Source organism: Pyrgilauda ruficollis, unplaced genomic scaffold (genome assembly GCF_017590135.1).
Source record: "Pyrgilauda ruficollis isolate IOZ18807 unplaced genomic scaffold, ASM1759013v1 scaffold14, whole genome shotgun sequence".
Lineage (NCBI taxonomy): Eukaryota > Metazoa > Chordata > Aves > Passeriformes > Passeridae > Pyrgilauda > Pyrgilauda ruficollis.
This window is the reverse complement of record NW_024512543.1, coordinates 1,557,861-1,573,142: the sequence shown is the minus strand read 5'-3', so window position 1 is coordinate 1,573,142 and position 15,282 is coordinate 1,557,861. Positions and strand designations below refer to the sequence as shown.

The 15,282-nt window shown below is 34.5% G+C and overlaps 1 protein-coding gene across 2 annotated transcripts in view; it reads right to left on the bottom strand.

Annotated features, from left to right (window-relative positions):
* The window catches only part of SPRED1 (sprouty related EVH1 domain containing 1), a 58,836-nt gene that overhangs the window by 9,848 nt on the left and 33,706 nt on the right, over positions 1-15,282 (bottom strand). For both annotated transcript variants that reach the window (XR_005954541.1, XM_041459931.1), the window contains exons 3-4: positions 9,196-9,364; positions 7,873-7,922 (exon numbers count right to left, since the gene is read on the bottom strand). Coding sequence is in view for 1 of the 2 variants with exons in the window: in XM_041459931.1 (XP_041315865.1) it covers positions 7,873-7,922; positions 9,196-9,364 (219 nt within the window). In the remaining variant the exon portion in view is untranslated. The remainder of the gene's footprint in view (positions 1-7,872; positions 7,923-9,195; positions 9,365-15,282) is intronic.

Genomic DNA, 15,282 nt, shown 5'->3' with positions numbered 1-15,282 from the left:
TTCATACATAAATGTGTTAATATTTCATATAATGTATTAGAGGTATCCATAAACACCAGTATTCTTAAATGCACACTTTTAAAGCATTTAGAAGTAGGCAAGTGTTGTCTTTATTTTGAGTCAGCCTTTGTAAATGCAGAATTTCTCTGCAGACAGTAAACAGCTTGGGCACTAGAGATACATGCCTTTGAAATACAGTTGCAAAATTAGACTTCTTTAAGGAAATAAGAGATTAACCTGTCTCTGAGATAATGTTTTCTCTAACTACCCATGAGGCTGCCAGTATTTACAAAAACACAATTGGAAAAAAAAAATCTGAGACTATTTAATAAGGCAAAAGCTAGTCAGATCTTTTAATAAATTAAAAGCAAAATCAGCTGGAAGAAAAAATAAAAATTAACCTATACTGGCCCAGTTAAAATATTTAATTGCAGCAAGTGTGCATTAAACACAAATGAGTGTCATTTTGCAATTAAAGCTGTATAGGCAATTTGATACAAAAGTGAGACTATGAAGCAATACATGATGAGATGGCTGCAAGACCTGTGCTATTCAGAAAAAGGAAGAGGAAGTATGTTTGGGTGGAATACTGGCTTGTAAGATGATCCAGTTTCTGAAATGAATTGAAAACACTAACAGTTCTCATTCTTTAAGCTTGACTGACTGGGACATACTTAGGATACAGCACAGCATTTTAATACAAATTCCATTGAGCTGCCAAAAATGTACTGTATTTTGTTTGCATTGAGGGATGCTGTAAAGTTAACTGGCTGTCATCATGGATAGCACTGAGAAAATTCTGGCATCATCCAGCTTCCAGCAATGAGAATGTTTCAGCTTTATTACAAGGATTTGTATGTATCAAGAAAACGTTTAGAGGAAAAGAATAAGAATACTACAGAAAAATACTGCGGCAGAAGCAAACCTAAAGTTTTGGCAGGTTAAATATTGACTCAGAATCATTAGTTTTCACTTATCAAAGTACTTAAGGAACTTATTCTAGGATTACATTAGTACCTCACACACATAAAAGCCTAACATATCAAGTTCGAAGAGATGTAGATAGTTTGAAGTAACTGGTCTGTAGCTGATTTTGTAGGAGAAAGAAAATCATCAGGTCACTAAATTTATAGGTATTGTTTCAGAAGCACCATATGGGAAAACATTGAATTTAGTAATTAATTAATGATCAGTGTAATTAATACTACAGAGCATACACCCCAAGAAAGACAAAAGCTCACTCAATCAGGGTAAAGCTCCCCTGAAAAATTTTGAAGACAGGCAAAACACCAAAAAGAAGTACTATTGCCAGATTCTTGAGCATGACACCACCACAAAGTAATTGACCCTGTTATTGTCAAAATTAAATTTTCTGGTGAAACATTTTTGGGAAATGAGTATAAAAGATATATTGGAATGACTACAAACAATTAGACTTCATATATGTATACTTATTTTAAGAGCAAAAATCATCAAATATTACTGCAATAGCGAACATCTTCATAGCAGGAGGTACTCCTGCAGATACATTGCCCAATGACATAAAAATCTTCCAAAACAGTGGCCCAAACTACAGAAGAACTGCATTCAAAATGAGAAAGAAAGGCCTACAACCATTTTTGGTCCGAGCAACGTATAAAATTACCACAAATGTTTAAGCTAAGAGCCAGAAGCCATTTTACAGAAACCACAGTGATAAGCATTCCCCTTCCCCTGGCTATTATAAATTTGAGTGGTCTAGGAAGAAGGGAGCAAGCTGCAAAAACTTCTACTCCTTCCTTCCCAGGGAAAAAACACATACTACCCACAAGCCTGTTTTTATCCCTGGGTGAGATTTGCAGCCTGCATTATTTCCTGTCCCTGCAGGTGATTCACGCCTTTCTTCTTTAAAAATAAACTACATAACTTTAAAGCAAAAAAGACACATGCACATGCTCACACAGGAAGACACAAGTAACCCCCCTTGGCAGTCAAGGAGGGCTCCATCTAACGAAGGACACAGGCACAGATCACCTCTTACTGTGCTAACTAGCAGTGCCAGATGATGCACGAAACCCAAACCTTCATCTTAAAGCAAACCCTTCATGCCCTATACACAGCAATTATCAAAGAATGCTTTTAGAAAATTCCAACACAGATACCACAATTCAAACTAATTGACTTCAAGGACAAATTTCAGGGTGGTAGCAGACAGAGAAAAGCATGTGACCTTTTGTAAGGCAAGAACTCGCCAGACAGCATTTCTGAAGCACAATGCTCAGCTTACCATCCTATACCCTACAGGTAAGTGGACACAGACTGACTTCTAGTATTAAAATGAAAAGCAATCATGTCAGTCCTTTAGCCAATAAATATTCACTATGCTGAATTACAGAAAAGCCAGATGAACATGCTGAACTCTCTGCTCTTAATTAAACTGCAGTTTTGATACAGTCAAACCACGCTTATTAGCATCAAAAACCTTTTCCTTGGACAACTTCCTGCTCCAATGTGATGTTTTATTACAAGGTCATAAACATCTGAAAACCCACATTTATAATGGAAACACTGACAATCTGAAGTAGGAAGCCCTAGAAACAAAAATGGTATTGTGTTGAAAATGCATTTAAGTAAGAAGCAAACATATAAAGTTTTCCACAAGAACATATACAGAACAAATATACAGAGTATCACACACTAACACAGATGCACACATTCTCCTTTTCTACTGTCCAAAGCAATTACACCGCCCACATTCAATATTCTTTAACCACAGCCTGCAAAGTACAGTACTGGCATAGGTTATTCAGTATCATCTGTAAAGTAACCTACGCCAGTTTTTAACGCACAACGGAAATCTGGTTTGCTCCCAGCTGCTGGTATAATAATTACTGTCCTATGGTTGCTAAGAGATACTCTGAATTTTTTTCCAAGACTACTAAAACATTTCTGTGAGCACAAGCAAAAGGATGCTGGGTAAAGCAATAAAATGACTCCAGCTGTAGCTCTCCAGCAGAATTCAAAGCCAGATGACAGCTGTAGAGAAAATGAAAACCAGACTGAGCTTCTCTTGTTCTTCAAATTTTCTCTCCTTACTTCTCCCAGTTTGCCAGAGTTAAGTCTGGGAGAGAATTCAACATTGTTCTGCAAACATTGTTAAAAATGTTCTCCTCTAAGTAAGTTTAATGATTACACACAAGGATGGATGAGAGACCACATTTCCGCTGCATCCCAGTTCTTGCATTTACTTCCCATGAGGCCCGAAAATCTGCTGTTTGATGCTAACAACACAAAAAACATTTCAATGCTTTTTCCTTAATTTTTCAATTCTGAATAAATTATACAGGTTTCAAAAACATCTGAATAACTTCCTTCTGCTTTGGCTATTTCTGAGACTGATGGAGCAATATATTTGGCAAAGAAACTCTATTATTTTCAGGTATGTGTTTCTGATATAGGACCTGGATTACTCTGAATATTTCATACAGTTTAAACTAAAAAATTTGGCATTTGGCATGTCTCTTTCTTCAAAGGCTTTTCCACCTGAATATATGGAGAACACTACATATAAAGAGGCTGCTAGGAATACGGTGAGGGAAAAAAGAATTCCTCCTGTTTTTTATATACAACTCCAACAAAAAAAGCTTAATAAACCAAAATGGTTTTAGCACAATATATAAACAGATTTATTTGAAATTGATAATGTGAATTAATATTACTTTTAGTTCTAAGAACTGGAACTAAGCAATTTATTAACTGCACTAAATGTTTCTAATCTTTAGTGTTTTACCATCTTATCCATAAAACAATACAGTGTGTCAAGGGTAAATTATTTCACATTTCCTTAAAAGTCATAATGGCATTTTTGTAAAATAAAATTTCTGCAAACATTTTGTTATAGATAAAATAAATTGAGTGGTCATTGAAGGCCCTTATGAAGAGGTCACAAAATAGTGTATTTACATAGCAGCGCATGAACAATTAATGTCTTCCCTGCCTGCACCAAAACCACTTAAGATGCATGTGAGTTTCAGGCCTTTTCCCCTTACTATTAACAAAAAGTCCAGTGTACTTCTGAAAGAACAAGCCAAACTTTTTATTTTCTGCTTACAATTTATCAGTCTACAGTTTTCTTCTGCCAGTAGTAAGAAACTCAAAAGCATAAGTGATTCAATTCTTATTACTTCAAACTGTTAAAATGTGTTGGTAGCCTATAAATAACACCAATATGGCTGAATCAACAAAAACTGAAAAAATTAATGCTCAACTACTCTATTTTTCAGTTCACAAAAGTAAGACTTACAGATTACAGGATCCCAAACCCCCACAAAAATAATTTTAAATGTATGAGCTCTAGATTTCATTTAGATTTACTTCTTGGGAAAAAAATATATATATATTTTGGTTTTTTTTTTCAGTTGAGCTAGGTAAGTTTTAGAGCAATAAGTTTATATTTGGTAGAGGAAAATAACTGGAGCCAATATTTTAACAAACCAGCAAAGTAACTTACATAAGCTGCTCCTAGATTCAAAATACAAGGTTTTATACCAAAACCATCTAAAATTCCTAAAGGAACAAATTCCCAACGTATATTTCCGTGTAAGTACATATACTTTTCCAGGGTCCATTTACCAACATTATAGGAAGTCAGATAGCTCTGCCTTAACTCATTAATGTATTTCTGTTTGAAATTAATCTGGTAAGACTAGGTCTTATTTGATGATATGAACAATTTGCATCTAATAAGTTAATTAAACAACTAAAAATAATTGCAATAATTTAAGCAACCATGACAACCCTTAAGTGATCATATTCTTTTAATACTAGGATTTTAATATTTTTTGTAAAAAACAGAGAGGCTAAAGAAACTACAAGGAAGCTATGTTTTCTTAAAATGATAAATTTGATTTTCAGCAAAAAGAATGCTTTCTCTGGGAGATTTTATTTATAAAATGTAAATTAAAAAATCAAAAATTTAGTGAACCAAGGTCTAACATAGCAAGCCAACTGCTAGCCTAGAAGGCACAAGACAAGAGTTCAGTTTTTGGATTTACATTTAAGATATGCACATACAACTTTTGGACAATCACTATTTCTGCTAACTACTTCTATAAAATGTGATAATACTTATTACAAGGAAGCACTGAGATTTCACACTGAGATGATAATTTTTGATCTTCTTTGGATAATTTTATGTGCTCTTTGTAGCACCAAATGTAACCAGCCAGTAAAATAATTAAGAAACATGTTTAGCTTTCTTCATTATCTAGTCATCTTCATTTAATAAAATCAAACAACAAAAACAAGTCACTATGAATGAAATTTATGTACAAACCAAATACTATATATATAATTCAAATGTACACTAAATATAGGATTTCCTGCTGTGTAAGATGACAAGAAGAGTATAGGAAAAACTGCTCTTTAATATTCTATTCACACTCCAAAATGCCCTTCCATAGACGTACTCCAAAATACACTCAAAAATACTAATGGAGACTTTGGAAAACAGCTTAAAAAATAAACAGGTAAACAAAAAATCATTAAGCCTTTTAAATTATGTAGAAGTGGCAAAAAGTGGGGGACAAGTCAACATGACTTCAAATACTCAATACATTCTCCTTAAAGAATGATGGTCTTATGCATCAAGTTAAAACTGGAGTATCCAGTTTCACTTATCAGAATATCAATCTTGAAGGGAAAGGAAGTAATAATTTGAAAGAGAATGTGGACAATTTGGTCTTGGAGACCAGACCTGATGCTTGTAACTAAAATGGTGAAGCTTTTCTACACTCATGCGCATAAGTCTGCAATTACAGCTTCATTATTGATACATAAACCTGGTTTGGATGAAGCAGAGCTAAACCAGGGTTGATTCAGTTTTCTCTGCATTTCTTTTTTTCCCTTCCTTCTGATCAATACTAGTATCAGTATCACTTATTTTACTTTGCTGTGCAGAGATATGGGAAGAGATATTGGCTAGCTTTTTTTGTGTTTAGAAAACAGGACATCTATCCACAGCACAAATCCACAGTTAAACAATGTCTCTTGCGATGAAGTCATTAAGTATGTTTTCCTGTCTAGAATGTAAAAGATAGTTCAGCCAGCAGTTTGTACCACACAAGACTGTTTGTACCTTTAATATATATATATATATATATGGTGTGTGAGTATTTATACATATAAATACTGGTTTACAGACATTTAAAAAAATACATAAATTTATTTTTTAAAATGGAATATAAAGTAAACCTATATTTACATATGTAAATAGGTGGTGTATTGATATTCATATGTATAGAATAGATGTCATAAATACACTCTTCTCCGCTTTCTCAGTAAGAAATTTGTAACTATAATGAATTCAGATATTTTCCTCAATTTTGGCATCCTGATTAGAAAGGTAATAACCAGGCAGCAAAATCAGAGGGAATTGGTTTGTCCTAATCTCATTAGGCCTGTAGAAACTGTTCAATTATTAACCCTTGCAACAAAGCATGTTTAAGAAAGTCTTTCAAGACCTGATTAAGGACTGCACTAAGTTTGGCACATATTTCCTTCACCCTGTAAAAATATAATCTCTTTTTTAAAATCTGAAATATCTAATATTCATAGCAAATTTACTTTCAAGCACCTTAAAATAAAGCACGGCAAGTAAAGAACAACAGGTAGTCACACAGCCAACACTAACACAAAGTAATACATTTCTTCTACCATAAAGTGAAAAGATATCAAGAGACTTCTGTATTGCCACTCCATTACAGTATCCTTTCTAGATACTTGACTCTCAGCCTCCTATCATATCTTCAAAGTCAACTGCTAATTTTCTTGATTTTGTGTTCTAGAGGTTCTACACTAGATCTATTTTCAGTGATACAGGATTTATTATTGCATAAGTGACAAGACTCCTTCCCAGAAGAAATCACTTAGCAACACTATCAGTTTTCTGAATAGTCACTAAGACCCCTGAGTCAACTTGTTTCTTTACCATCTTCATATTAATTTAAATTTCTGCACTCTGAAAACAGAATATATGTGCGAATGAAGACATGGCTCTCCCTAAAACCATTAATAAGAAGGGAAAAATGACAAGCATACATAGACACAAGTAGAACTTATTCACTTACAATATAGTTATTTACTCTCTGTGTGTGTGTGTATATATATATATATATCTCCATAATGTTTTTTTGTACTGGCTTTTTAATTACACGATTCTTGGATATTTCCAGGCAGTGCTATGCATCAGTGTTACTGTACTTATGGTATATGATGTGGTATACTTATAAAGCACCGTAACTATGAAGCATGGTTGGACATAATTTTTTTTTCTCTTAAGCCATTATGACCTACAGAAATTGAATAGTGCAAAAATGATCAATAAAAACTTGAATCTCAACAAGTGACTACTTTATCTTCAGTGTGTTTTAAAAAATTGTCTGAACTTCTGTCTTTGTTCGGACTAGATTCTTTCAACCATTGTCTCAGCATCTTTTCAACTCTAACCATTTGATGTTAGAAGAGTTTTATCACTGCAAAGGGAAATCTAAGGAAACAAACACGAGGTACAAGTAAAAAGATACTTCATTCCTCTATTTTCTCTTTCCCAGAAAAATATTTCTTATTTCATAAGATCAAAGAGGACATATAACTTGAACAGACATACTGAACTTAAAAATTAAACTCAGGATACTTAATTATCCTATGGATTAAATAACTACTTTTTTAAGACAGATAATATTGTAAGTCTTCTAGACAATTCTTCTAGAACTTATTTCATTAAACTGAATTTTGCTATTGCTCTTACTTTGCTTAGTCTCAGTAGTGAGAGCAAAATCTTTTCTGTACATTTGTAAAAGAAAAAATGCACAATTAATTAAAAAATTTTCTCACTTGAAAGCAGTCTTCTGCCACTTCAACATCATTTTGGGAGGGTGGATAACCTTCAAATAAAGAAAAAAAAAGCAGACAAGGTTATTTTCTTCATATTTACCACTTAGTGCTTCCAGTTATCCACATCATCTCTCAATATCCAGTGATAATTATATAAATATTCTTGTTTACTGTTTTAACCTATAGATCACTGCATTTCTTAAAGTAAGCATCTTTAATTTCTACACTGCATTTTCTATACTGAGTATTCCCAGCCACACTTCTCTCTCTTGTTCCCACCTTCCTTATAAAAGCATTTTCAAAGTGTCATCAACAGTCAGAAGCAAGGGAGTATATTCCTTTTAATGTAGCATTTTGAAAATTAAAGGCAGACACATTTGGTTGGCATAAATGCACACTATGTTGTATTTTGCTATAAACCAGCAGAAATTAAAAGTGAGACCCTAAGAGAAAAAAAATTACTACCATGTTCTCTGAATATTTGTCTTGCAGGGATATGGATCATACCAACAAAATTCCAAAGCAGTCATTAGAGTATGTCAAAAAGCATTCCCCTTTAGAAACATGCTCCTCCCTTCATTAGTAGGATAACACACAAAATCCCTGAAGTTACTTTTTACAAGCCTGAAAGAGACATGTGTTCTCTTCCCTCCCTGTCTCAGTCCAGCAATACATTTATCATATTTTCAGCTCAGAATCTAAGCTTGATGATGTCCTTCAGTTTGCTCACTGGTTTCCATTAATTCAGTGAAGCTCTGGAACCAGTTGGCCATATTGCTATCTAAGTAAATTCTTCTTCTGTTCCTAAAGAACCTGTCCTCAGAACCACGCTGAACTACTACTAACTCAGCTGTTAGTAAAAAATAAAACTATTAACTGAAAGTATGTGCAGATAAAAAGAGAACTCAATAGGTCACAAATCATTCAACTTCCCAGCTTATCCTACAAGAACACAGGAGTTGCAAAAAGCTTCTAAGATCCAAGTGAGAGAATATTACACTCCAGCTTCCTCCATTTCTTCATGTCTAAAAGAAAGAGGCAATGCTTTATTATGTAGGGATGTTTTAGGAAATTACCTTATTAGTGTTCGTGAAACAATTTAAGACACTTCAATGAATGGCACTTTAGAAATGCCAGAAGTACTATGTCAAAAATTATTAAAATCCCAATATACTGTAGTTTAGTCCACATCCTTAGATACTGTCCATGTAAATGTTACACAAAGTGCTTTGACATCTTTTTTAGTAAACACTCATCCACTCATCCATTATTTTTTAGTAAATATTCATCCGCCCCACCAAGTCTTTCACCTGAAATATGTACCTTGAGAAATATCCTCTACTGCTCTCCGAATACCTCTATCAAATGCTCTTGCATCAGCAGGACTCTGAAACGTGAGGCCAAACTTTTTGTCATCAATCTTCCAGTGGTAAAAAGTAGGAGTAACTTTGTTGTAAACAAGGTCTTTCTTTAATGTGCATTCCAAGACCACCTTTCAGAAAGAAAACAGAAGACATCAATGACCGATATATCAAATTTGAGAACAAAAGGTAGTCTTTGTGAACTACCTAAAACATACATCACAGAGGCCTCTTTTCAAATTTCTTCCTGCTACAAGGATGTAATTTTAACTTCATTTCCATTATGGCCAAATTATTCATTATCAGTTGCTGATAAATAGTATGGGTTGAAGACACTATTTGTTTACTGAGTCAGCCTTCCTATTCAAAAATCTCATACCCATAAAAGTATCTCATACCTGCAACAACCAGTACAGACTTGGTACATGTTCAGCAAATGAAATAGGTCACATCCCCCCAAAAAGCATTATGTGTGCTGATATCAAATTTTACTGTATCACTGAGATCTACAGCATCTTTTAGCACCAGACTAACTTCATTCTACTTTCATTTTCAGATTTCTCTCAGAAGGGCTACTAGACAAGTGAAAGTAATACAAGAGAATTGTTTAAAAAAATAAATTAATAAAACCTAAAATCTTTATGAGTGTACTAGTGCCTACACCTAGACAAAAATACATTTGTGGCTCATGTTCAACTATAAAAAAACCAGTAACTGTGAATAATTAACAGTATTTGGCTACAAAATCATTAGAGGTATACATGTACATTCAGTTCGAAAGCAAAGTCAGTCTTCACATAGAATCATAAAATGGTCTGCATTGAAAGAAACCTCAAAGGCTGTCCAGTTCCAACCCCCCTGACATAGGCAGGGACACCTTCCACTACACCACGTTGCTCATAGCTCCATCCAAAATGGCCTTGAACACTTCCAGGAATGGAACACTCACCACTTTTCTGGGCCACCTGTTCCAGTGCCTTACCACCCTCACAATAAAGAATTTTTTCATAGAATCTCATCTAAATCCACTCTCCTTAAATTTGAAGCCATTCTGCCTTGTCTTGTCAATAATATTCTCTGTTAAATAATCCTTATCCAGCTTTTTTTGCAGGCTCCCTTCAGGTACTGGAGAGCCTTATCATTTCTCCTTTAAATAGACTGGTTTTAAAAATATATTTGCATATTTACTTTACAATGTTACTTTTAAGCAACATTGTTGCACAGAGTGCTTATTGATAAAAAAAAAATCCAATGTGAGCAAGAAAGTATGGAGGGAAGTGCATTGATCTGCTCCCAATGCAGAATGAGAAAGTGCCCAGCAAGACATGTCTCTCTGTACTGGTATTTGATGATGGAGGCCTACACTGACTGAGACATGAATGAGGAATTTCAATATTCTACCATTTCATTGATGTATTTCTAGAAGGTTTTTATTTTTTGTAACATATGTGGCTTTTTAAAAGAAAAAATACAAATTTCCTCATAGGATATCGTAAAATTAGTTTAAGTATAAACAACTGAGAAAACCCCTCAGATTTTAAAAAAAATATAAATGTATTTGGATTATTCTTATATATTCTTTGTGTTCCTCTTCTCCTTTCATTGTCTAATTATTACATAGGCAAACAGGTTTTCTCTCTTGCGCTTCATTATTTATTCCCCCTACAACCCACCAGTAATCATCTCCTCTCAACTGTTACTGCCTTTTACCTCTGCCTCTAGAAGGATAATATTCTATCTGCACATATAAACTCCTTCAGCATTAACACAATTTTTTGTTTCTCCACTCGGATCTCGCTAAATGGTCAACAATATGTAGGCAAAACTGCTTAGAAGAAAACATAAAAAGGAATCTGTTTGCTATAGGTCTGTGGGAAAAGTTGTTGCAGGAAGAAAAAAAGGATTATTCTGCAGTTCTAAGATGCATCAAATAGTTGTTCTTTGTTCCTCTAGATGATTTCCAACTTGCTTCCTCTTTCAAAGAGCAGTTAAAAAGGAAGGCTTCTCAGACCACTGCCTTTTCTAGGTCTGAGAGCTCTTTAGGGGGAATCTCTAATATATTAACACCAACTATTTTCACAGTCTATTTTGTGTGCCGTGTCATCCAAACCATCAACAAGAGTACTGCAAGCCTGATTTTATAGCATCACAATGAATTTCTGGTGCCCAAGGGATTAATCCAGATTATTTCATACTGAAAATTCATACCCAGTAAAAATTTTACCACTAGAGATAAAAACGGGATTAAAACTTCACTGAGTAGAAGTTAAGGTTTTCAAAGACAAACAATCCAAACTAGAAAATTCCCAAACCAACTGCCTCCAGCCCAAAAAGCAACACTTACCCCCCATTCCAACCCTCACCTAGTATATAACAAGCTTTGATTAACAAAACAAGTAAACATGCAACACTGTAATTGTTTCCAACTTGATTCAAGGAAATAACACATTTGAGGGGGTGACACTGATTTTTCCCATCTAAACCTGTATGAAAACAGACTGCTTAACACAGAAGATATAAGTGAAAGGGCGTTGAAAAGGGAAAAATATGTTGCATTAAAGTTAAGCAAGACTTGATTCCTGCCCTATGTGAGAGAAGGTCATATACTCTTCCACATGGTTACCCAAAATATGCACTCCCAAACCTTTTTAGGTAGACCATCCCCAAGATCTCCAGGGATAAGCACAGCAAAGGCCTGAAAAATTGTAAATAAAATGCCTACAGCTTAACTAAGTTTAATTTCAAAAAATACCTCATGGGTTACTGTTCTGAAGGTTTTCTTCATTTGGAGACTTAAACATAAGACTTCCATACCAATATGAAACATCTACCTTGGCACATAATGGAAAATTATAGTAGAATCAGACTAAAGACAGAAGAAAACCAGATCCACATGACCAAAATTTAAATTCTCAGAGCATAAATACAGAGCCCTATTTATGCTCTATGTCTCCTGTCATTTAATGAAAAGCTCCTTTTAATATCTAGATGTCATTAAATGTAACACTAATGAATTCATTGCTACTCAAAAATACTTGTTTGCCTAATGTTTCTTTTCTCACCTCTAAAAACTAAATTTTTAAAGATAATAAAATCTATTTGGCTTATGTAGACAAGATCAATCTCCAGAATCAGAAATTTTCTACTTCAGCACTTAAAACCCAAATATTTTAAAACAGAAATAAAATGAGTATGGAAGATATCATATAATTATTTAGAGCTTATTTCAGAAAAAAAAGAAAACCAAAAAACTTTTGCATTTGATACAAATTTCTACCTTGGTAACAGACCCAACAATTGAACTTTTTGAGATCCTGGATACTATTTTATTGGTTTCTAGCTGTACTTTCAAAGCTTACAAGAGCACATGTAAGATAGACAGCTTCACTGTTTCTCATTCCCAACCCAAATCTACAAACATATAAGCACACAGTTTTTCAATGCCTTTTCTGCTTTACTCCTGGGAACAAGCAGCACGACCTTCATGCTACAATGCTACAGAGTACACGGACCCAGTGCCACAGTAACCATATGACATAATTATTCTATGCATACTTCTGATTCAGTTCAAAAAAGAAGATGATGTACTGGGCTCTGCTACAGCCATCAGAATCAACCTTCCCTCAAACTTCAAAGACAATTTAAAAAGTAAATATTTAATTTTGTAAACAGCAAATTTTCAGAAGAGACAGGTATTTCTATTCAGTTTTAGCTTTCTGTCTCTCCCTTTACACAATCAGTTTTTGTTCAAAGGAAAGATTTCAAACTTTGTTACTCCTGTTTCATGACCTAAAAGATACTAGTAATATTTTTTTTTTCTCCTTTGATAAAAACTTGCGTGACAAAAGTCTGGAGAAGAAAACAAACCAGAGAAGTCTATTAGACTTTTCATTCAAGACGGTAAAATTCACCAAAGCCTAAAAACCAGTAAGTTTGAGCCTAATGTGTGCTTAGCTATCGAGATAGAAGAGAGCCACTGTAAACACAGAAAGGGAACACAGCAGATCTGACCAGGTTATGAGGGAGTGCAATTGTTCCAAGCAGACTGGCTGGAGCCTGATCTAGGAAGGTGATTATAATAAAGGGGGAAATGTGTAATTATGGGAAAAGTCTTCATGAAATATACCCTTACATTCCAACACAAATCTAAACAACCCGAGCAAACTAGCAGGGAGTATTCTCTCTCAAATTAATTCAATGGAGCCACCACTTTGATTTTCTTCTCAGATAACTAGGATGCTTTTTGTGAATGCCACAAGATGTTTTAAATAGCTGTGTACTGCACAAAAATTTTGGAAGTTCTACATGTAGTCTGAAGCTGGTTCATAGAAGGGCTGACAGCAACCTGCCTCTCAGGTCTAAAAAGAAACAAGACAAGCCCTCTCCAACAACGACCTTCAATACTTTGATGTTCATTCCAGAGTATTTAATTTATACAGCTGACTTACAGACTGAGATCTATTGTTATAATTAAATGCCTGCACAGCCTATAAAATACATGGAAAGATCTAGCACACTGGAATGGAACTGCAATGTAGTGTCAGAAGCAGCAACTAAAGGTAATTCCTCTTCAGTATAACTATTTAAGAGGTACCTGGAAGATACCTCACCTATGGATTTCAAGCTGGAGAGAATTTCACCTTTCTACTGACACATTGGTTAAACAGTTATACTGGCGTTCTGATTCCCATTTATCTTAGGTAAAAGCTATAGATCTGAACTCCATTTACTCTCTAACTTAAGATATTTCAAAACCTATGCTTCCCCATGTCGCAGAGAAGTGTTCCAAGTTCCACACTCTAGGTTTCCAGGATAAAGGAATTTCTGTACCTTTTCTGGAAGCTAACTAGTTCACAAAAGAAGAGACTTACCGGCCAGAGAAAACCATGATATAATCTTGATTAGAAAGGTATTTTAGCAACGTGTAATGTGACTTTAGAGACTGCGGGGAAGTTGATTTGTAAAAATTACTTTCTCTTTTAATCCATAGAAGTATTTTCAGAAACAGCTGTGTGTACCTTGCAAAAGCGTTAGTGAACTGAAAACCATGGTCCAAGTGACTTGTAGATATTAAAGCAGATTATTAAACATTCCTGAAGACACATGTACTCAAAGTCTGAATAACTGAAATGTTAGAAACTGTTCAGGAAGTTTTTAAAAAAAATTGTAACACTCTTCTCAAATACAATGGCAGAGCAACCAACTAAACAGCATACTACTAACTTCAAAGATTATTCAGGCATTGAGATTTATGAAGGGCATTCTAAAATGAGTCTAAAGGGAAGTTGGTGCACAGAAATAGTAGATTCAGGATAACACTTCCACAAAATCTGAAGATTATCAATATATTTAGTCTCGACTCAATAGCAAATGCATTGGTTTCCACTTTACTTTTAAATAAAAGATAAAATTATTATGAAATATAATAGTCACCTGGCACTTCTATTTGGACTAAAACCCCATTTGTTTGGCTTCATTAAAGAAAAGGTTAAAATTTGTGCTTGAATCCACAGGAATATCCAAAGAATGAATGTAAAACCATTAATCATGTTGAAAGCATAATGATCACAACAGTTTTAGAATCAGTGACATGTCCAACAGAATTTCTCTTTCAGTGCCTGCTATCTCCTGCCCTTCTAAGCAAGCGTCATGACCTAATTTTGTCACCACATTTCTTGGTGTAGGATCTTGTTTCTTCAGTGCCAAGTGGGGTCTTCTTGCATTCCATACAACTTGGTCATTAATTCATTACAGATTAGCTGTTGCTTATAATTTCATTAACTGAAGTCTGTAGAAATACATGAATAGACAGTAACTTTCATTCAGTTATCAATTAATTACTGGTTCTCTAGTGTTCTTCTCCACACCCTAAATCTATATTTGTTAGTTCCCTGAGCTTTATTCAATATCCACAGGAGAGATGTTCGTCCTAGCTGCACTTCTTCCGCCTTTTATCCCATGTTTTGGAGGGGCTGACTTCCAACAGCAACTTCACATAACTACAGCAAGATTACAATCTTGTTAGATCACATCTGGGGGGGCAAGTACA